The sequence below is a fragment of the Scyliorhinus canicula genome, chromosome 1 (assembly GCF_902713615.1).
Source record: "Scyliorhinus canicula chromosome 1, sScyCan1.1, whole genome shotgun sequence".
Taxonomy (NCBI): Eukaryota; Metazoa; Chordata; class Chondrichthyes; order Carcharhiniformes; family Scyliorhinidae; genus Scyliorhinus; species Scyliorhinus canicula.
The window spans coordinates 94,718,245-94,742,157 of record NC_052146.1 but is presented as its reverse complement, the minus strand read 5'-3'; the positions used below and the strand labels follow the sequence as shown (position 1 = coordinate 94,742,157).

The 23,913-nt window shown below is 47.9% G+C and overlaps 1 protein-coding gene and 1 non-coding gene across 3 annotated transcripts in view; one reads left to right on the top strand and one right to left on the bottom strand.

Annotated features, from left to right (window-relative positions):
• LOC119977471 overlaps positions 1–23,217 on the top strand; it is a 60,468-nt gene extending 37,251 nt beyond the window's left edge. For both annotated transcript variants that reach the window (XM_038818444.1, XM_038818433.1), the window contains 3 exons: positions 4,215–4,316; positions 20,308–20,383; positions 22,895–23,217. In XM_038818444.1, coding sequence (XP_038674372.1) covers positions 4,215–4,316; positions 20,308–20,383; positions 22,895–23,184 — 468 coding nt within the window. In that variant the 3' untranslated portion in view covers positions 23,185–23,217. The remainder of the gene's footprint in view (positions 1–4,214; positions 4,317–20,307; positions 20,384–22,894) is intronic.
• Positions 15–209, bottom strand: LOC119978981. Its single transcript, XR_005463612.1, has one exon. It is a non-coding gene; the product is annotated as a U2 spliceosomal RNA (small nuclear RNA).
• Positions 23,218–23,913: the final 696 nt, after the last annotated feature.

Genomic DNA, 23,913 nt, shown 5'->3' with positions numbered 1-23,913 from the left:
TTTTTTTTGATTTTTAAAATTACTTTATCTGAGTTACAAAGCCAGGACTCAGAGTGTGGACAGGGGCGAACCCCTAATCCAGCTCCTTGCCTGCTCCAAAAACTAATTCAAATTGAATCCAATTCATGGTCCCCACAAGAGAGACGTACCAGATCTGAGCCAAAAGGCTCAATCTACACTCGATCTTAGCCAAAAGGCCGAGAAGCGATTTGTTGTGGTGATTTTGATTAAGCTTTTATTTCTCTTTATTCTTTCATGGGATGTGGGTGCCGTGATGGGACTGGAACTGTGCCTCTAGAAGATTACCTTGGGCTAATTTCAGAATAGTCCGAGCCCTGGGCAGAATGCCTGGGCAATAAATATTGGGAAAGAACAGATTTGTCATCCTGCTGTGTTTCATTATTGTCCTCCGAAAGAAGAGGAAGGCAATTTCTCTGTGAAAAGACATGGACGGAATTCTCCCATGCCCTGCTGGTGGGTTCAATGGCAGGTGGTGGGGGGATTGTGGGGGGGGGGGGGGAGGCTGAAATGAAATGAAATGAAAATTGCTTATTGTCACGAGTAGGCTTCAATGAAGTTACTGTGAAAAGCCCCTAGTCGCCACATTCCAGCGCCTGTCTGGGAAGGCTGGTACGGGAATCGAAAATCGAACCGTGCTGTAGGCCTGCTTGGTCTGCTTTAAAAGCCAGCGATTTAGCCCAGTGAGCTAAACCAGCCCAGCGATTTAGCCCAGTGAGCTAAATCATCAGGAAACTAAAGTATCAGTTTGATGCTGGCATGGATTTTCCACGGGGTCTTCCACAGGTACTCGCCATGGCAAATCAGGAAACCCGCTGGAGGCTGGAATCAAACTGATTTGCATCCTGCCAATGGGATGCAGATGAACACTCAACCGGAATATTGCCCCTTCTCCCAATTCTCCGCAACACTAGCGGGAAAGCACCCTGCCATAGAAGATGTCTGGAACAATGTAGCATGCAGATGTCAGGCACTTGGGGCTGCCTCCAGGGTTCAGGCTGATGGCTGCGAGCAAACCTGGGCCACACTGTGGGTGGGGGGCGAGCTGCAATCAGCTGGATCTTCCAGCTTCAGTGTCATCGAAGAGGTCCTTCTTTCAGCTTCGATGTGCTCCTGGAGTTACATCATCTTTCTTCAGGAGAGGATTAGTTTAGCTCAGTGGGCTAGACAGCTGGTTTGTGATGCAGAACAAGGCCAGCAGCGTGGGTTTAATTCCCGCACCGGCTGAGAATTCTGAATTCTCCCTCTGTGTACCCGAACAGGCGCCGGAATGTGGAGACTAGGGGCTTTCCCTCATTGTGGTGTTAATGTAAGCCTACTTGTGACAATAAAGATCACTTATTTTATTTTAGGAGGACAATCTTCTTACTTCAATGGTGGGTCAGTGATGTTGGGCGCCTTTTAAATATGGCCCCCAGGAATGTACAATCAAGCCTCCCCCCCACCCTGTCACAAAATACGGCACTAAACCCCCAGATGTCTCATTGGTGAAGTTGGGACCGCATGGCTTCCCGCCAGCCTCTGCAGCGGCAAACATTCCCCCCACCCCGTCCCCATGCCTGCCATGGAAACTAGTCCCAGATGGGAGGATTCTGCCCAATGTGAAAAATATTATTGGAAAATTAATTTTCAACAATTAATAAGAAAGACTGCTATAGGCACCACATTGGGTGAGAATCACTTGTGCAAGTTAGAAGAAGCTAAGGATTATTTGCAGTGGGTTAATGTATGCAAATTTCTAGACGTTTGTGCACATCCCACTTAAGACACAATTTTAAACACCACTTTTTCAATTAAAAATGTTCTTACTTAGCTGCTAAAAGCTTTCCTTTGGGGTGAGCAACTTGAATTAGGTTCCAACCGCGTTAGGTTTGTATCCGTTAAACAGAGCCTCCTGATGTATTCGGCAAAGTTTGAAAACTAAAGTCAAACTTGTTTCTTATTGTCTCTTTTTATGAGGCTGGTTGGCACTGCTGTGTGGCACAGTGGTTAGCACTGATAAATCACAGTACCAGGGATCCAGATTCGTTTCCAGCCTTGGGTAACTGTTGGTGTGGAGTTTGCACGTTCTCCCCGTGTTTGCGTGGGTTTCCTCCAGGTGCTCTGGGTTTTTCCCACAGTCCAAAGATGTGCAGGTTAGGGGGATTGGCCATGCTATATCGCCCCTAAGTGTCCAACGGTTGGTTGCGGATAGGCTGCGGGATTGCTCCTAGGTAGAGTGCTCTTTTGAAGGGTTGGTGCAGACTAAATGAGCTGAATGGCCTACTCCTGCACTGTAGGGATTCTATGATTAATACAATTTATTCAGTCCTATGAATTTGGAAAAATTATAGTACATACACAAGATCAGATTTCTGAAGGAGATGAGCTGATTTGATTCTGAAAAATCTTTGCACTTGGTGATTTAAACCAAGTTGAAATGAAATGAGGCAAAATCTGCTTCCTCCTGAATCTCTTTTCGCCCTTTATCATTACCAATGCATGATGTCTCATTCATGAACAGAGATTAGCATATGGAAAATACTTCATTAAGGCAAGCAATTTGAATAATTCCAACTAACTTCAGGTTGAATGTCATGATTAACTCCCAGTTGCAGCTGTTCATAATAATTTAAAGATTTAGGACAACAACTTGCATTTACTGAATGATGCTAATGTGCAGAAAGAAATGTAGCCATTTCGCAGTAATTGAGCAAGATTGGGAAGGTGCGGGGGATGGGGTTGGGGTGATGGATAGGTTTGAATGAAGAGCTGTATGACTGTGAATTGTTGAAAATGTCTTAATTCACAGAGTTTGGAATCTCACCATACCCCTCCCACCATTCACCGCCCCCTCCCCCCAATATTCAGACACACCAATATTTTTGGTCCACAAATCTATTCTATTGGAGCCATTATGCTTTCAATGTTTCGTATTGCCAGATGTTTATTGCTAAGCCTACTGAGAATTTTTTTCTAAAACATTCTTTGGAGGATGATGCACTGGCTTCAGAAGATTACCTTTCTACATGCCATGCTTGAGAGGTTCATAGTGTTCCTCATTTACAGAGATGGCATAGGTTTAGTGACCAACCTATTGTCAGCTGCTATTCTTAAAACATGACAGTCAAGGACCAGATTGATTTTTTAAAAAATGTCTTTGACCCTTAAGTGAAATATCAATCTTTGTTCAATATTTTCTCCCGTTCCTATGGACATGACTAACCTCAACTCTGAGCTTCCTCTTTAATAGTGCAGCAAATCAGAGGATGCTGGGTACAAACCGATATCCTGACAGTCCTTAGCAAAATCTCTTAATGCTTGTCCTTTACATATACTTCCTTTATCCTCTAATAGCCAGGACTTTTCTCCTCAGCCTCCCAAAACACCAGCTCATAGTGTTATTCATCGGAAGCCCTTGATGACTTCATTGCAGGTGGTTATTTTCACGTTTTGGATGTACGGTAACTGTCATTGGGCTATCCATCTGAAGAGACGGAGGTGGGGGTAGAGTGAGGCTGATTTGGACTTCTTCTGATGCCCTCTACTGCAATTGAAGCATGGGAGCAGTGAGGCTTATTTTAGCCATTCCACTGTAAACTCCAATATGGCTGGTATCTCACCACAGACCACAGCAAATGGGCAGTGTCCATTGCCACCATTCTATCAGCTAATGAGTTGAAGGTAAGGCAAGGCTTATGGCCAAACTTTATTTAATAAATGGTAAACAGGACCCATGATTGAAACGGCAGCAATATCTCTGATAATAAAAGGAGCATTATGGATAAATATGCTGAGTGGAGATTACATGAAATCAATTCCAGTCACTGATAGCAGCACAGATCCCATTATGGATTGTGTACACACTCATTGGGGACCAGTTCAGCTCACTTGTTTAGCCAGCTGGTTTGTGATGCAGAACAACGTCGACAGTGACGGTTCAATTCCCATACTGGCTGAGGTCATTCATGAAGACCCCGCGTTTCTAAGCTTTCCCCTCGCCTGAGGTGTGGTGATCCTCACATTAAATAACCACCAGTCAGATCTCTCCCTCAATGCAGCCTATGGTCATCTGGGACTATAGTTTTATGTTTCATTAATTCAGTATTTAATATTTTGAAATATTAAAGCTATGAATGGGAATGAAAGGGGATACCAGGTCATGCATTTGTGTCCAATTAAGTTTAACAATTTTTTCTTTTCTTTTATTGTGTCAGACAATCATTGATGATGATTTACCAAGAGAAACTTTACTAACGTGCCCAGCAAAGGATGCTGCATCATTCAAAACAAAGGTCAAAGAAGAAATTCCAAAACGAGTAAGTGTTTCTAATTGATATCATTCCTTTACTGGCTCACCTCACTTCACAAATTGAAGATCAAGTGGAGACATGGGCTTTGCAGAAAAGTGGAGGAAAATGGATTGGCAGCAAGTAAATGCACGATGTTGTGAGGTATTTCATCATAGAAACCAAGTGCAAGCTGATTGCAATCAGGGATAATATTGTCTTTCTCGAGAGGATGAAATGTATCCGTCATGGTAGTATGGTGGTAAGGGTACTGGACAGGGTATCTCCATTGTTCTTGGAATATAATCTTCAATTCTGGTCGCCACGCTACCAGAAGGTGTGGAGGCTTTGGAGAGGGTACAGAAGAGGTTTACCAGGATGTTGCCTGGTATGGAGGGAATTAGATATCAGGAGAGGTTGGATAAACTCGGTTTGTTCTCACTGGAACGACGGAGGTTGAGGGGCCAGATCGAAGTCTCTAAAATTATGAGGGGTCCGGACAGAGTGCATAGTCATTTACTAAGGCACATAGGTTTAAGGTGTGAGGGGTTAAGTCCAGAGGAGATGAGCGAGGGGAGTTTTTTTATACGGAGGGTAGTTTGTACCTGGAACGCGCTGCCAAAGCAGGTATGATACCGATGTTTAAGGGCCATCTTGACAAATACATGAATAGGATCAGAATAGAGGGATACGGAACCCCGGAAATGTAGAAGGTTTTAGATTAGACGGGCAGCATGGTTGGAGCAGGCTTGGAGGGCCGAAGAGCCTATTTTTGTGCTGCACATTTCTTTGTTCTCATTGTTCTTTGAGAGTTCAAACCTATCATGGCAAGATGTGAATTGAATCCATAAATCTAAGTAAGGTAAAATAAAATGTTGGATTATTGAACACTGCTGCCACCACCTGTATGTGGCTTTACTTACATCTGACTCCAGTCTTTCATTGACTCTTGAAGCTGATGTCCAGAAATGCAATGCATCTGAGATTCTTCCCCCAGCCCACCAACACCATCCCATTTACGTTCACACTCTAGCCTCAAGGAGATTCTCCAACCTAAGTAGAGGCCTGGGAATGGAGCTTAATCACATTGTAAACTAGCACATTAAAGACAAAGGGAAGGAAACAGTTTCAAAAAATGATGTAACCAGTGGGAAATAAAGCCAGCCTCAGTTATTTCGGGAATATGGGGCGGGATTGTCCGACCCCGCGCCGGGTCAGAGAATCGGTTGGGGGGGGGGGGGGGGGCGAATCACATGACGTCGCTCCGACGCCGGTCCGCCGATTCTCCGGCGACTGGAGAATCGGCGCCAATGGCGCTGGCGCAATCTCCGTGGCGCTGGTCGGGGGCCGCTCAACGTGGCCTCCCCAGCGATTCTCCACGCTCGAGGGGCCAAATGCCCGCCGGGTTGGGCTGAGGTCCGCCGGCGCCATTCGCATATGGTCCTACCCAGCAGAACCTCGGCATTCCTGTTGCTGGGGCCTTCCTGGTATGGGGGAGGAGGGATCCGGGGGGTCCGACGGGCCTACTGATTGGCGGGCAGGCTTATCCCGGGGGAGGCCTATATTCCTCCGCGCCGGGTTCCGGTAGGGCTCTGCCACGTTGCCCCGGGGGCCGGCGCGAAGAAGGCAACCAACGCGCATGCGTGAACCCGCGCCGGCCGTGGTGCGCATGCACAAACACGCGCTGCATGAAGCGCTCCAGTGCTGTGCTTGCCCCCTCTGCGGTACAGGATCGCTGATCCCAGGGGCCAGGTGACACCATCGTACAACACTCCGGCGTTTACGGCGGCACCAACACTTAGCCCCAGGAACGGAGAATCCTGCCCATGTATTTTGGAAACATGTGGGCTCTTTGTTGTAAAGGAAGGAAAAAGTGGTAGAAAGTGGCACAGGCTTACATTTACCGTACCAGTAATCAAGATGCCTATTGTCAACAGCAACAGAGCAAATGGTGCCAGTTGGAAAAAAAAAAGATACATGCATTGAGCAAATCATTGGTTTTCACACCTGAGGTTGAACATTGCAGATGCATCCCCTGCCAAGCCTTAAACTGCTATTGTTGTATTCTGCCGAGTGGCAGGCTGTGACTGGATCCCACCTATACCAGGGCAGCACGGTAGCATAGTGGTTAGCACAGTTGCTTCACAGCTCCAGGGTCCCAGGTTTGATTCCTGGTTTGGGTCACTGTTTGTGTGGAGTCTGCACGTTCTCTCCATGTGTGTGTGGGTTTCCTATGGGTGTTCCGGTTTCCTCCCACAATCCAAAGATGTGCAGGTAAGGTGGATTGGCTATTCTAAATTGCCCTTTGTTTCCAAAAAGCTTAGGTGGGGTTACTGCAGGGGTGGGCAAACTACGGCCCGCGGGCCGCATGCGGTCCGCCACAGGTATTTCTGCGGCCCACCAAGTCATTAAAAAAAAAAAAAAAAAAAATGTTTTTCAAGGTTAATGGGCTGTTGGGTTACTTACTGGTATAGGGTGGATACGTTGACTTGAGTAGGGTGATCATTGCTCGGCACAACGTCGAGGGCCGAAGGGCCTGTTCTGTGCTGTACTGTTCTATGTTCTATATGAGGCGCCCAGAATCATAACCAGGTGAAGTAATTATTTTACTTAATATACTATGCGGCCCTTTGTGAATTGTGAATTTCTGAATGTGGCCCTTGCACGGAAAAGTTTGCCCACCCCTGGGTTACTGGCTTACGGGGATAAAGGGGGATAGGGTGGAGGTGTGGGACTTAAGTAGGTTACTCTTTCCAAGGGCCGGTACAGACGAGATGGGCTTCCTTCTGCATTGTAAATTCTATGATTCTATGTGTGATGGTTTTCAGAGAAGCAAGTAAGGGACAGTCGGATCCTGGACACTGAAAAGAGAAGCTGTGAGCTGCTGTTGTCTGTCTCTCTCACTCTCTTTCCCCAGAAATGCTTTTTGCCAGCTGTTTTCTGAACATTACGTGAAAACCACACAGGCTGAAAGCAAACCCCCAGTGTGACAATAAAGATTATTTTTTTCATTTATTCTTTTGACTGGAGGCCTAGACTGAAGAAAGGTGTACTGGCAATTTAATTAAATGGGAACAATATCCCATAGCATGCGTGTTTAGCTGCATATTTCCACGTGCTCGTAGCACTGATAAACACAAAATTATTAGATGGCACTTGGGTTCGATAGGGGGCCTCTGTGGGGAATGCCCCACCAAGACCACACATAACCTTCTCTTCAGCACTGAGGAGCACCGCTCGCTGAAACCCCTCAGTGTAGCGAGAGATGGCGTCCTGATCTCTGGAGCCCCCGACCCTCCATAAGCCTATAGGAGGGTTCTCCCCACCCCCCCCCCCCCCCCCCCCCCCGCCCCAGCACAACGCAACACCTGCACAGGGGCTCCCGCCCGATCGCCGCCATGTTAAAAACGAGCTAGCTTGGCATCTTGGCCGTGCCAGCCTGGCACCCTGATAATGCTACCTGGGCACCATTTGTGGAGACTAATACTGAACAGTGCTCGCCCAAGGTCTCCAAGGTGAAGGGGATAGATCCCAATGCCTCGGGTACATCGGGAAACTGCATATTAAAGTGAGACTAGCTCATAATAGGTGGGATTTATCTTGTCATATCTAACAAGATCATGTTTGATGTCGCGGGGTGTTGCGAGTCAAGTAGATCCTGGGAACAGAGTCTCCTGGCTTCTATTGGCCATGTTGCGTTGTGGTGTGCTGCTTTTTGGGCACAGCATTCGATCGCGCCCAGAGACCTTTATCCTTTTTATTTTTTCTTCACACCCCTCTTTTCCCTCTGTGTTTGTCTGTCTTGTGTATGTGTAGAGTGTGGGAGCGAGTTAAGGGGGAGGGGGTTAGAAATGAGATACTAGTTAACCAGTTGTATTTGCTACCAATTTAATTATAGTTATTGTTATTAATAAAATTCATTGTGTTTAAATTTACAAACCTGGTGACTGTAGTTATTGGGCAGCCAAAGACCAGAGACTTCAGGTATTTTCAAATAATTAATTGTTAATTTCAATTGTATTGCGGCTCCGGGTCAAGTGGGGCTCAAATTGACCATGTACGAACGCAGGGGGTCATAAGATCATACCCACCTGACTTACATGTGACTCCAGACCCACAGGAATATAGGGTGATTCTCAACTGCCCTCTGAAATGGCCTGCCAAGACAGTTTGTTGCAGATGGTTCACTACTACCTGCTCAAGGGTAAATAGGGTTGGGCAATACATATGTGCCTCGCCAGCAAAGTACACATCCCAAGGACGAATAAAAAAAAAACCATGATGCTTCACAGGCCTGTAATCGGGCAACATTTGACACTGAACCAAAAGAAGAGGGGTGGGATTCTTCGGCCTCGTCTGCCTGGCAACCGGAGAATCCCGGCCGAGGTCAATGGAGTTCTACATTCTACGGAGCCCGCCGTGACGTTCTTGGGTGGGCGGGGTGGGAGAATCCAGCCCCAGGTATTTCAACAGATGACCAAAAGCTTGGTGGAAGAGGTAGGTTTTAGGAACCCAGTTGAAAAAGGAGAGAGAGGTGGAGAGGCAAGTAGGTTTCGGGAGGTAATTCCAGAGTTTGGGCTGTGGCAGTGGGAAATATTTTAAATTGGAAAGAATTGGTGGATAGAGATCTCAGGGGTTGTGGAACTGACGGAAGTTGCAGATCCACGGAAAGGGTGAGTCCAGGGATGCCGTTTAACGGATGATTATTTTAAAAGCAAGGTACTGCTGGGCAGAAAGCAGGTCAGCAACAAAGAGAAGATGGGTGAGCATGAGTTAGCACATGAACAGATATGGTAACAGAGATATGGGGGTGATTTTCCAGTCGTTCTTGCCAGTGGGATCGTCCGGTCCCACCGAGGGTGAACCTGTCATGGCTTTCCCAGTGGCAAGGGGTGGATTCAATGGGAGATCCCATTGACAGTGGCGGGCTCAAAAGAGTCCACCATGGCCTTTGGCGGGCCGCCTCCCGCTGCCGAGAAACATGACACAGGAGGCGCAGAAAATCCCCCTCCCAATGAGCTCTGTATAATGTGGAGATACTCAAAATCAAACATGGCGTGAAAAAAATAATGATTAAGGGAAGGATTGCACATTCTCCCCGTGTCTGCGTGGGTCTCACTCCCACAACCCAAAGATGTGCAGGGTAGGTGGATTGGCCACCCTACATTTCCCCTTAGCTGGAAAAAGAATGAATTGGGTACTCTAAATTTATGCCAAAAAAATGATTAAGAGAGGAACTAAGATCCAGGTCTTCGCTGAATCTCATATTTTCACTGAATTATTTTACTCATCACAATTAGGCGACACAGATTCAAAGTTATGAAGTCCCATATTAAACTGGAGATTTTTAAAATTCAACTGAGGAATGGTCAGAAGGAGCTGGTGGCAGCTAACGTGTTTGGGTTAATAAATTCACAGAAAAGCTGGAGAAGTATATAATGGGAGATGGTTGCTGACACTGGGTATCTAAAAAGGCAAAAGTGTTCTATTCTGTTATCCCTTCACCTTGAGTAGTAAATTTGACAACAAGATGTCCAATGCAGTACAGAAGCAAAATATAGGGTAGAGACACTTTCATGTCACAAATGGCATCACAGACCAAGGAGTCAATCTCTGGTGAGTGCCAAGCTGAGGTTTTATCTTGACTGTTCTTTCAATTTTTTTCCATTACCACATTAATTGTGAGAGAGAGAGAGAGAGCGATTCACAATCTCCCCCTGGGTGGCGATGTACCTGTCACAGAGAATCAAATATGCTGAGCAGATAGTCAAAACCTTCAGACTACTTGAAATCTTCAGACTATTTTAGATCAAATAGGCGGCTTCTGCTAGTTTACCCATCTACAGCAGGCTGCAATTTAAGGCTTACTTGCAAAGAAAGAAAATGGGCATTTTTATCCCCCAGATCTGAATGTTGTCTCCTAATTTAATATCATCAAATTTCTTATGAATTTTTTATTCCCTAATCAGGCTCTCTGTGTTGTGGAAAATCGAACACTTTCCACATTGGCTATTCACTGTCAATATCAACCATCCCCAGATCAGGTACAGTGTCATTAGACGCAGAGTAAAGCTCCCTCGGCTTCAGCAACTTGCGAAGAACATCTTCTATTGCACTTGTGTGACATCGCTACATTTTCCATAACCAGTTTTGTGCTTTAGGCCTATCACATTTTTAAACCTTGGTAAACCTTTTTTTCTGCATAATGTTTCATTGAAATGAAACAAGCATGAAGTGGATTTATCTCTGGATTTCCAGGTTAGCAAAACATTGAACAAATACATTTCAAACAATTACCCTCAATTGCATTGGGCCAGTTAATAGTTTTTTCAGTATTCAGTGTAAATGAAACATGAAATTTAACTTTTTTTCAGAATTAATATATATTTTTTGAATCAAATACAACACTTATGCTATTTGAAGGCAATTGACCTGATTTCTTTTTTGCATTTTTAGCTGTTAAATTGCTATGCTCCTTTACAAATAGTAATGAGGCAGCCACTGGGAAGGAGATAATTGTTCCTCAATCGTTGTGTGTCCTAAACATTATACTTGTGTTAAATGAAACATAAATTAAGAAACAATAACTAGTTGATCTCATGCAGCAATGCTCACAGACAGAAAAAGAAGAAGCTAATTTTAAACTATGAGAAACAATATTGTCAATCGTCCATTATTTTATACCCTAATTATTTTCATTGTCTTCCACATTAAATATTTTAAATGTTTCCTTCTCTATTTGGCTTACAATCCTCAGTTACATTTTGATCTCAATATAATTATTCTTTAGTGAAAAATGTTTAATTGCGATGGAAGGGTCCTGTATGTTTATTTCCCTGATTCCCTCTTTCTTTTATCTTGCCGTTCTTATTTTCGATTCATGGATGATTAATGAACATGCCTCTTTAAGGCAAGCAGCTTCTATCTTAACTTAAGTAGAAGAATCCAGAAGCAGGAGAGATCACTTACTGGGTTAAACTGGAGCTGCTGACTAAAATAGGCCCCCACCAGGAGAAGCCTGCCTGCCGATCGGTAGGCCCCGATCGCGGGCCAGGCCACGGTGGAGGCCCCTCCCCGCCTGGGTTGGATCGCCCCTCCCCACACCACACTGCCCCCCGCAGGATGAACTCTGAGGTCCTGCCGGGTAGGACCACATGTGAACGTTACAAGCGGGACGCGGCCACTTGGCCCAACGCACGCGGAGAATCGCCATGCGGCCCCGGACCGGCGCCACGCCAACTGTGCCGGCACCAATGGCGCTGATTCTCTTGTCACCGGAGAATCAGCGGACTGGCATCTGGCAGCGTTGCGTGAATTGCGCCCCCCCCATCCCGCCGATTCTCCGGCAAGGCCCGAGGTTGGAGAAACCCGCCCAAGATCTTGAGGGCTCTAGACAGGGTGGATGTGGAGAGCATATTTCCTTTTGTGGGAGAATCTAGAACTCGGGGGCACTTTTTAAATATAAGTGGTCGCCCATTTAAAATGGAGATGAGGCCAATTTCTTTCACTCAGGGCCATGTGTTGCTGGAAGTCTCTTCCTGAAAAGGTGCTGCAAGCTGAGTCTTTGAATATTTTTAAAGCAGAGGTGGATAGATTCTTGGTAAACAAGTGGATGAAAAGTTATTGAGAGGAGGCAGGATGCAGATTTAAAGTTATTATCACGTCAGCCATGATCTTATTAAATGACAGAACAGGCTCAAGGGACTGAATAGCATATTTTGAAACCAAACATCTCAGATTTCACAATCCACCTGGACACGAGCACACTGTGTCATTGTACAGCAGATGAAACTAAAGTGGCCTCGATTGAATATTCTTTCTGTTCACTCCCAAGATAAGGGAAATAGATTGCATGGGGCTCAATAAACACTGCACAGAACCCTTGGGGCTGTTGTTGAAGCGGTTCCAATATTTCAATCCCAGGATTTGTATCATTTCCTGATTTAATCGCCATAATTTTGCCCAGATTTTCACAAAGTGATTTTAATGCTCTGAGACCAGTACAGCAATCATGTAAAATTAATTTTGAGTTTATTAACCAGTTTCCACATCAAGAGAATGTTAAACCATATCTATTTCCAATGATGAAATCCTGCACCAAAAAGAACAATTATGTTGACAGGTTTACAAATGAGATTATAGTGCCAAGCTAAGAGTGAACTCTAAAGGTAGATTAGCTGTATGGTTATGATAAACTCCAGTTGCATCCTAAAAGTGAAATACTGTACAGAATTAAAGCTACCATTGAAAGTAACTCACACAATGGCACAATTGGCAATTGGGCATCTTATTGTGGAATTGAGACAGACAAATGAGGATGCTTTCAGATCGAATCCCTTGTCAGCACATTCCAGTGATAATGTATGCTGATGGTCATGGGTCAGTGCAGCAACAGGGCGACTTTAATTGGCCTCTGAAAACTGTTCCATGATCAGATATAGCAAACTGAATTTACCTAGTTGCCTTATTCTACTTTTCATTGCTGGGTGAGCTAGGTGACCTACTGCTGTTTCTCAGTACATTTTCATCATATTTATTGAGTGTTAAATCCAAAGGGCTATTTGAGTTGCTAAAGTGTCTCCCTCATTATCTTTTAGATAGTTCCTTCAGTGGCTGTCAGTCTTGGCTCAGTGGCTCTTGTTCTCACCTCTGAGGTAGTGGGTTCATGTTCTAATCCAGTGATTTTAAAACATTATAATGAAAGTGTGGTGAATTATATGCATCGTAATTCACACTGTATTGCCTTGTGTTGTATTGTGTCCTTTAGGGCTCGGTATGTGAGCTGTTGCGTGGCTCTGCCCATAGGGGGAGATGAGGAGTTTGTACTGGGCTCCACCCTTGGCTCCGCCTATGGCTCCTCCCACTAACCAGAAGTATAAAGTACTGCAGCCGTAAGCCTGCTCTCAGTTCCTCTGGTCGCAGGCTGGCTTAGTTGTAAGACTATTAAAACCACAGTTTACTTCCAATCGCGTGTCGAGTGAATTGATGGTCACATCAGAAAGAAGACTAGTATTTATATAGATGATTTCGCAAACTCAGAATATCTCAGAATATTTTTGGAAGGGTGGTCACTGTCATAACTAGCCACAATCTAGTGTGGCAATTCAGTGCAGTGGTGAGGAGTTGCTGCAAAGTTGGATGAGGTGGTAATATAAAGCTCTGCTTAAAATCTCAGATTATCACAAAGATTGTGTTGATAGAAAAGAATCCTGAAAAGAATCACTCCACACTCGGTTCTGCTCCAAACGTCAAACGGTTTATTGCTCACGACGGCAGAATGTAATCCATTGGGAACACAATGCACTTCTTCCCTCAACAAAGGCAAATCATCGATATTTATGCATTTAAAAATAGTTACTCAGCCCACTTCGGCTGGATATGAGCCAGTCGTACAGATTATAGATTATGTATAGATCCAATGAAAGTAGTTATTGGTCATGATGGAGCTGCTTATGGACAGGGTTTTTTAATGATGTTATTGTGGCGAATGTATGATATCAATAATCCACCATTGTATTTGTATCTGTGCTGTTGCCCTTGTATTGTATATGTGCTATGCTGTTGCCCTTGTGGGCTTCTCCTGTGGGCTATTGTATGGCATTATCCACAGGGAAACATGTTGGGGCATGTATGGGCTCCGCCCATGGCTCCTCCCCCTTGAAGGGAGGTATAACGAGCAGTCGACCTGTAAGCGGTTCTCAGTATTGGATCAGTCACAGACAGGCACTGTTCTAAGTTGATTTAGAACGGTTTACTTCTACTCTTGTCTCGAGTGAATTGATGGTCGCATCAATTTAATCAACTTAAATGCAACTATGGAATCGGCCCTCAAACCTGACCGACTGGAACTCGATCCGCAGGCCGCGGAGGTGAAAGATATTTTTTTGCACTGGCTCCGCTGCTTCAAGGCCTATCTCGCAGACTTCTCCACGCCTTCCGTACCCGACGAACAGAAGCTGAGCCTCCTCCACGCAGGGGTGAGCCATCGAGTCTCTGTTCAACTCGACGAGGCCTCCTCCTACGCAGACGCCCTCGCGATGCTCGAATGCCTCTATGTACGGCCCATGAACGAGGTCTACGCGCGACACATCCTCACCACTCGCAGCCAGCGTCCTGGGGAATCGCTAGAAGGCTACCTACGTGACCTCAAAGTCCTCGCACGCAGCTACAACTACCAGGCCGTTATGGCCACTCAACATATGGAACTCGCTGTCCTAGACGGCTACGTGGCGGGAGTTCGGTCCAACTATGTGACACAGCGCCTTCTCAAAAAGGTGGCCCTGGATCTGGATCAGACGGTAAAGTTAGCCTCCTCTCTGGATGTAGTATTCCAGAGCCTTAACGTGTTCCCGGCTGACCATGCGACCGCCTCGTAGACTCCCGACCAAAGACTACCCCAGGCCTGTGCCGCGTGGCCGCCTGCCCATCATGGGGGGCTACCCTGCTATTTCTGCGGCCAGTCCCGACACCCCCGGCAGCACTGCCCGGCCCATAATGCGAACTGTAGCAGCTGCAGGCGAAAAGGACATTTTGCCAAAGTTTGCCTGGCCAAGTTCAAGAACTCTGGGCGCGATTCTCCGCAAATGCGGCGAGTCGTAAAGGCTGCCGTGAAACTGGCCGTGTTTCACGGCAGCCTCCACGCCCCCTCCCGGGACTCGATTCTCCCCCCCCCGGGCGGGGCTAGCAGCGCGGCACCGTGAAGCACGGCATCGCGGGCTTAGCGACCGTCGCTATGCCCGCGCGGCAAGCGTCACGGCGGCTGACGCGCACGATGACGTCAGCAGCGCATGCGCGGGTTGGACGGCTCCAACCCGCGGATGACGTCATCACGCATATGCGTCAAACCCACGCATGCGCAGGCCGTCATGCCCCTCAGCCGTCCCGCGGACTGATCCTGCGGGGCGGCGGAGGAACAAATAGTGCACGGGTATCGGACCCGCTGCCCGCGATCGGTGCCCACCGATTGCAGGCCCATGCCCATTAGCACGGCTGTGCCAATCGGTGCCATGGTTGTCCGGGATGGCACTTTGCGGCCGTTTTCACGAACGGTGAGAGCAGGTGTGTTTGCGTTCGTGAAAACGGCCGTAAAGGCCTGGGAACTCGGCCCATCGGCCTGGGGGGGAATCGCTGTTCGCCGTAAAAAACGGTGAGCAGCGATTCGTGTCGTGGGACGGCCATGGGGGGGGGGGGGGGGGAATAGCGGGAGGGTGGGAAAAATATCGGGAAGGCCCTCCCGCTATTCTCCGACCCATCGTGGGCAGCGGAGAATCGTGCCCTCTAACTCACAGGCCCGATCCTCAGACTCGCGTGCCCGCAGACCCCGAAGTGTGGCATCTTGTCTGCCGACTCCGCCCCCTGCAGATGCGTCATCAGCCTCGTACTATCCGTGGGGGCGGCCCTCTTCCAGCCCTCACAGCAAGTGCGACTCACGGGGGCCACCATCTTGGCCATCCTCCCCCACGCGGCCGGCCGCAAGAGATCCATGGGGGCCACCATCTTGGCAGCCATCTGCTACGCCGCTCGACGCGTACAATCAACAAGGGCAGCCATCGCGGAGCCGCCCCAGCACCTCTGACCACGCCGGCTACCCACAAATCAGTGCAGTCACCCTGAACCAGTCATGACCCAAGCACCTCCAGAGCTCTATGATGACCGTCCAGGCACGAGACGCCTTCTTGCCTTTTCGACTCCGGGAGCACAGAGAGCTTCACTGGTAAGACGCTGCTCACTCATAATTTTCCCGGCGCACCAAACATCTCCCTCGCCTCTGGGTCGCACTTGGTGCAAATCCAAGGGTGCACTACCGCAACCGTAGCAATACAGGGCGCCGAGTGCGCCAATTTTAAATTATATGTGCTCTCAGACCTCTGCGCTCCTCTCCTATTGGGACGAGATTTCCAATGCAACCTCAGAAGCCTAACCCTGATGTTCAGGGGGCCCCTACCCACACTCACCATATGCAGCCTCGCGACCCTAAAAGTCAACCCTCCCCACTCTTCGCAAACCTCACCGCTGACTGAAAACTAGTCGCCACCAGAAGCAGGCGGTATAGCATACAGGACAGGACTTTTATCAGGTCCGATGTCTAGCGACTCTTGCGGGAGGGAGTCATCGAGGCCAGCAATAGCCCCTGGAGAGCTCAGGTAGTGGTCGTCAAGACCAGGGAAAAGAATCATATGGTTGTAGATTACAGCCAAACCATAAACCGGTATACGCACCTCGATGCGTACCCCCTTCCCCGGATAGCAGACATGGTAAACCAGATCGCACACTACCAGGTGTTCTCCACGGTGGATCTGAAGTCTGCATACCACCAGCTCCCAATCCGCCCGGAGGACCGCCACTACACGGCTTTTGAAGCAGACGGCCACCTTTTCCACTTCCTCCGGGTCCCCTTTGGCGTCACAAACGGGGTTTCGGTGTTCCAAAGAACAATGGACCAAATGGTGGACCAGTACGGGCTGCGGGCCACATATCCGTACTTGGACAATGTCACCATCTGCGGCCATGATCAGCCAACGACCAAGATGCCAACCTCCACAGATTTCTCCAAACCGCCCAAACCCTAAACCTCACATACAACAAGGAGAAATGCGTTTTTCGCACAACCAGACTAGCTATCCTCGGCTACGTTGTGTAAAACAGGGTTCTAGGACCCGACTCTGACTGTATGCGCTCCCTCCTGCAACTTCCCCTCCCCCACTGCCCCAAGGCACTGAAGAGGTGCATCGGTTTCTTTTCATATTCTGCCCAGTGGGTCCCCAACTATGCGGACAAAGCCCGCCCACTAATCAAGGCCACCATCTTCCCACTGGCAACTGAGACCCGCCAGGCCTCCAGCTACATCAAGGCGGACATCGTCAAAGACGCGATACGTGCGGTGGACGAATCGTCCCCTTCCAGGTGGAGAGCAAAACATCAGAGGTTGCCCTCGCCGCTACCCTCAATCAAGCAGGCAGACCGGTAGCGCTTTTTTCGCGCACCCTCACCACCTCCGAAATTGGCACTCCTCAGTCGAGAAGGAGGCCCAAGCCATAGTGCACTGGAGGCACTACCTTGCTGGTAGGAGGTTTACCCTCGTCACCGACCAATAATCGGTAGCCTTCATGTTCGACAATACACAGCGGGGAAAAATCAAGAACGATAAGATCTTGAGGTGGAGGATCGAACTCTCCACCTATAATTACGATATAGTATATTGTCCTGGGAAGCTCAACGAGCCCCCAGTTGCCCTGTCCCCTGGCACATGCGCCAGCGTGCAAGATGACCGACTATGGGCTATCCATGATGACCTCTACCACCCGGGGGTCTCTTGGCTTATCCACTATATCAAGGCCCGCAACCTGCCCTGCTCCACCGAGGAGGTCGGAGCCATGACCAGGGACTGCCAGATCTGTGCGAGTGTAAACCGCAGTTCTATCGACCAGATAAGGCCCTCCTGATAAAGGCATCCCGGCCCATTGAGCACCTCAGTATCGATTTCAAAGGGCCCCTCCCCTCCAATAACCACAATACATATTTCCTCAATATTATTGATGAGCTTCCCCTTTGCAATCCCTTGCCCCAACATGACCACGCCATTGTCATTAAAGCCTTACATAGTGTCTTCACCCTGTTTGGTTTCTCCAATTATGTCCACAGTGACCGGGGCTCGTCGTTCATGAGCGACGAACTGCGTCAGTACCTGCTCAGTACGGGCATCGCCTCGAGCAGGACTACCAGTTATAACCCCAGGGGAAACGGGCAGGTGAAGAGGGAGAACGCGACGGTCTGGAAGACCGTCCTACTGACCCTGTGGTCCTGTAATCTCCCAGTTTCCCACTGGCAGGAGGTCCTCCCCGATGTGCTCCACTCTATTAGGTCCCTACTTTACACGGCCACAAACGTGACCCCTCATGACCGCCTATTTGTTTTCCCTTGAAGATCCACCTCTGGGGCCTCGCTTCCGTTCTGGCTGAAGACACCGGGGTCAGTCCTATTCAGAAAGTACGTCAGGAGCCATAAGTCAGATCCTCTGGTAGAGAGGATGCAGCTCCTACACTCCAACCCCCAGTACGCTTATATCGAACACCCCAATGGCCGACAGGATACGGTCTCCCTCCGGGACCTGGCGCCCGCCGGTTCCACCACCACCACCACTGCCCCTCCACCATATCCAGCCCAACCTACCATGACCAGCGCCCCCGCCCCTATATGGCTCCCGCGCTCCCTCCCGCCCGCCATCCCCCCTTCACCGATCCACAGGAATGAAGCTCCAGAAGAGAAGCTCCCGGAGTCCACGTCTGTACCCGCACCGGCGCCCTCACTACCGATGCCAGCACGGACAAGTTCGCCACCTGGGCCAGCAACAACGCCAGAGCTTCAGCGATCACAGCGCACAATCCGTGACGTCACCCCGGCGCATGCGCAGTGGAGGGGGTATCTTCCGCCTACGCCATGGTGGAGGCCGTGGCAGCGGCGGAAGAAAAAGAGTGCCCCCATGGCATAGGCCCGCCCGCCGATCGGTGGGCCCCGATCGCGGGCCAGGCCACCGTGGGGGCACCCCCTGGGGTCAGATCGCCCCGCCCCCCCTCCCCCCCCCCCCCAAGGACCCGCTCGCGCCGCCTGCTCCTGCCGGCACCAGAGGTAGTTTAAACCACGATCGGCGCAGTGGGCCCGCCGACCGGCGCGGCGCGATTCCCGCCCCCGCTGATTCCCGGGTGGCGGAGAATTCTGGCCACGGCGGGGGCGGGATTTACTCCGGCCCTGGGTGATTGGGGGGGGTCGGAGAATTCCGCCCCTAGTGCTATTTGAGAATAATGGGTGGATGCCTCAATGCACTGCCAATATTTATTCCTCAAATGTGGGTGATTGTGTGGCATTTGTATGTTCTCCCCGTGTCTGCGTAGGTTTCCTCGGGTGCTCCAGTTTCCTCCCACAATCCATGGATGTGCAGGTTAGGTCGATTGGCCACGCAAAATTGTTCCTTAGATTCCAAGGATGTGCTTGTTCGGCGGGGTTACGGGATATTCTGGGGGAGTGGGCCTTTGTAAGGTGATTTTTCAGAGGGTCGGTAACTTGTCAGTACATGCTGCAATGAAGTTATCGAGGAGTAATTGGCCTGCAGCCAGGAACTGATCATCCTTCCCTTGGTCAATAAGTATATCCGATGGGTCGAATGACCTCCTTCTGCACTGTCAGGATTCTATGGAAACAACATCACTAAAACAAATTATCTGGTCATTATGTCATTGCTGCTTGTGAAACCTTGCTGAATGCAAATTGGGTATTGCATTTTCCTACAACAGTAAGCAGACTTCCAAAGTCTTTCATCCTGTAGATCTTGGACTAGACCTGTGAATTCAATGGCAGGATCTTTAAGATAGCTGCAGATTGTGCAACAAGGCAAAACCTTAAACTTTAAAGTGGGAAGTTAACTTCGCTTATGCTGAGGTTTAGTGCCTTAATAAATATATCACAGCAGAGTGATGAATACATGGAATGGGTGCCAAGGAGTGTGTCACCGGGACTTGCTCGTTGGCATTTTCGTCCCTTATAGCCTGTGCTATTGTTCAGAACCTCATTCCCTGGAAGCCAAATCTCAAATTTATTGTCAGGGGAAGAATTACCTTCACCCACCTGACTCCAACATCTCTCTAACTTTGGGCATTGGAGTACAAATACACTGTGCTGCTTACTAAAATGCAGACGGTGGAATAGTTCTGTGGAATGGATAACAGAAAGTTTGAGTTTGGTATTTCTGACAGCTGCTGGATGTAATGGAGTAGAGTTTACAAAATATTGCTCCTGCTGCATAACTTTGCAAAGTGGAAGTTGCCATTGAGATCACTGCACCCAACACAATTTTCTGTCTTGTAGAATTAACGTGTGCAAGACTACTCATCTCCGGCAACAGTTCTGAGTTTATGCTCCCATTGTATGAGACTCGGCACCTCGAGCACGATTTCCTGAAGCCTACCCCAACTATCACTTATTTTTATTATTGATGACTCACATTGATTACAACATTTATGCATTTCAGGTCAGTGAAGTCATCAGCCTGGGGGAACATAAAAATACTTCTGCAACAAATGAAACTGTCAATTTAACAGAGAAAGGTAATTTTATATACACATCCCTATCCTGACTTGAAGGCTGCGATTAGCAATATCGGACGACATTAGCAAATCTTTTTCTCTTCCCCAGGGAGCATGGAGGCAGTCACTGGATATTTTTAAGGCTGTGTTAAGTAGATTATTGATTGATAAGTGAGTCAAAGGGTATTGGGGTAACTGATGGAACCATCAATTCATGAGACACGTGCTTTCAGATATGAACAGTGGTTTTAATCTACTTACTTCAGAGCCAGCCTGTTACCCGTTGAACTCTCGATGAACTCAGGCTGGCTCTGGACGCGGTTATTTATATAGCAGTCTAGGGGGAGGAGTCGTAGGTGGAGCCAAGGGTGGAGCCCTGTATAAACTCCTGAGCATTCCCAGAGCTACTCCCCCTAGTGGTCGGATAACGCTACTGCGCTTACAATAGTATTGATAAATACAGTGTGAATTACTCAGTGACATTCACCACAGTAACAAAAACAGAAAATAGTGGACAATCTCACCAGGTCTGACAGCATCTGTGGAGAGAGAAGGGAGTTAACATTTCGTATCTGGATGACTCATTGTCAAAGCTAGAGTGAACTGGAAATAGGATCGCATTTATACTGTTATTGAGGGGGAGTGTGGAGTGGTAGAGCTGGAGAGGGGGCCAGTGAAAGGTGGAGATAGACAAAGATGGACAGAAAGACAAAGAGAATGTAAATGGAGGTGATCAAGGCTAAGAAGGGTGCTGATGGTGGCACATTAAAAGATTACAGTGTGTTAATGGCAGAAGAAAGGTAAGCAGTGTGTCAAAGGACAACTAGAAACAGAGAACAAAATGACCTAGTGGAGGGAGGCAAGACAATCATGAAGGAAAAACAGATTGATGGAAGAAATGAAAATAAATTGATAGAAATACAAAAGGGGTGAAGGAGAGAGTTCACAGACTGCAGTTCTTGAACTCAGTAGTAAGTCTGGAAGGCTGTAACGTGCCTAATCAGAAGATGAGGTGCTGTTCCTCCAGTTTGCGTTGGGCTTCACTGGAACATTTCAGCAGGCCAAAGATGGACATGTGGACATGAGAGGATTAGGATTAGGATGAGAGGTTAGGATTATATTCATTGGGGTTTAGAAGAACGAGGGGGGATCTCATGGAAATTTATAAAATTCTAACAGGGTAGATTCAGAAAGAATGTTCCCGATCGTGGGGGAGTCTAGAACGAGGAGTCGCAGTTTGAGGATAAGGGGCACTTATGGGCTCAGGTGAGGTGTGAACATGTGGAATTCACTATGACAGAAAGTAGTTGAGGCCAAAATGTTGTGTAATTTCAAGAAGGAATTAGATATTGCTCTTGGGGCTAAAGGGGTCAAGGGTTATGGTGGGGGGGGGGGGGGAGGGGAAAGTCAACATCAGGGTATTGAACTTAATGAACAACCATGATCACAATGAACGATCCTGTGGGTGGGATAGATGGCCTTGGAGGAAGTCCCATTGGATTGAGAGAGTTCAGTGTGGTGGGAGGAGTCCCATAGGTAAGGGCAGTTGGGGGTAAGGCAGTCCTGTGGGTTTGGGTGTCCTGTAGGTAGGGGAGTCATGTGGTTGGGGATTTTTTGGGGATGGGGTGTCTGGTAGGTTGGGGGAGACCTGTGGGTAAGGGATTCCTGTGCCGTTGGGGGCATCCCATGGGTAGGAGGCATTCTGGGATATTGGAGGAGTCCCCTGACATTGTGGGGCTTCAATAGCCGCCCAAAACAAAGGGATAGAAATACCAAACAGTCAGGAATAGATCAAATAAACATTTAAGGGAGTGTTTTTATCCAGCAACCATTGAAAATCTGGAATGCCAGACCTCATGGAGTGGTTAAAGATTGATATATTTGGGCAAAGGCTTCATGAAGAAGAGGGGAATAGAAGGATCAAGTAATAAGATGGCAAGAGTTAGTTAGAAACTGACATTGACCAACTAGTCAAAATGATATTTATCTTTGCTGTAGGTTTTACGTGGTCCATTTATTTCATGTCTAATCTGTTTGATAGCAGCAGGGATGTGAAAAACGGTGATGGCAGCAATCACAATACTGTTCTATATTAATTCCAATCAAATGTTTGCATGCAGGAAGTTCGATCAGAAATCTGCATTTGTCTTTAAAGCAGCTGAAAACTTTTCTTATGCATCACAATCCTGTTCAGTCACAGGATTTTTAACATTCACTTGAACTAAGGCAACAAAGGGTATTCTCTCAATTACCCTCAGTCATCACCATTGACGTTGGCTGCTCATGAGTATCATTGCCATATATGTGAAATATTCTTGTCTGCAAATTATCTGCTCTGCTTGCTTATCCACCTTTACAACAGTTGCTCAATAATGATTGGTGTTCAGTAATTCTTTGTACCTGATGTCTTCCTTTAGCTGCAAACAACCAACTTGGATTTGCAGGTTGAAAGTGCTGCAAAGTATTTTGCCTTCTATCATTGAATTAGGGTTGATTTGAAGATATTACCATTTTTTTTGCTTTGTTTTACAGTGGTCCACAAAGATCAGCCAGCAGAGGCCCCAATACAACAGCTCCCTCAAGGCCACCTAGAACGCGATGTCATTATACTACTGGCAGTTCACTTGACACTTGTTATCACTGTTCTACTAATGGGTTGCAGGTGCTTATGTGCCCACAAGTATGATGGACACAGCCCTGTTAATATAGAAGAACTGCTAGTGACTGTAGGTTTAATTAGTTGTATAGTTGTTGCGCTTTTTGCATTGCTCGGGGCGACCATAATTTTATTCATCCGTATACTGTTAGCAAAGTTTCCATAGCTCCACTTTACCTTTCCAAAGCAATAAATTATTTAGTTGACGCAACAAAACTTCATTGTTATTTTCTTGAGGGTAGATTCCTAACACTAGGGAAATTTTGCACTTGGGACAAAATATTTATAAATGTGTGTAGATGTGGGCAGGATTCTCTGTCAGCCGACGCCGAAATTGGGATAGGTGATAGAGCGGAGGAGAATCAGTACTGACGCTGAAATCGAGGCTTACGCCAGTTTCACGCCAAATTGCAATTTTCCGTCACCTCGACAGCGTGTCAATTCGTTCCAGGACGCACACATAGCAAACACCATTGGAAAATCATTAGCAGGTCTGACCCGGTACTCTCGAGGGCCTCCACAATTTTCTGCCTCCAATGGGCCGAATTCCCGATGGCAAGGTTCATTTGTGCTTTTAAAAATTGTGAAACTGGGGTCGTGGCTGATGAATGAAAAAGGAGGTAGGACATGGAGGTACGACCGTGGACTGCAAAGCTGGACACTGGCCGGGCTGGCTGGGGCCCTGCCAGGGCTGGGGGCGGAGGGAGGAGGGCGAGGGTGACAGGGGAAAGGGCCATGTGGCCAGGGTGACCCCCACCAGACTGGGGCAGTGTCCAGGCAAGTACCATCATTGTCGGGGACTGCAAGGCAGCCCATCTTGCTGCGCGCTCCACTAACCACCCACCTTGACCCCTGGTTCTGCAGAGTGCCAGCGGCCGTATGAGTGCCCCCACCT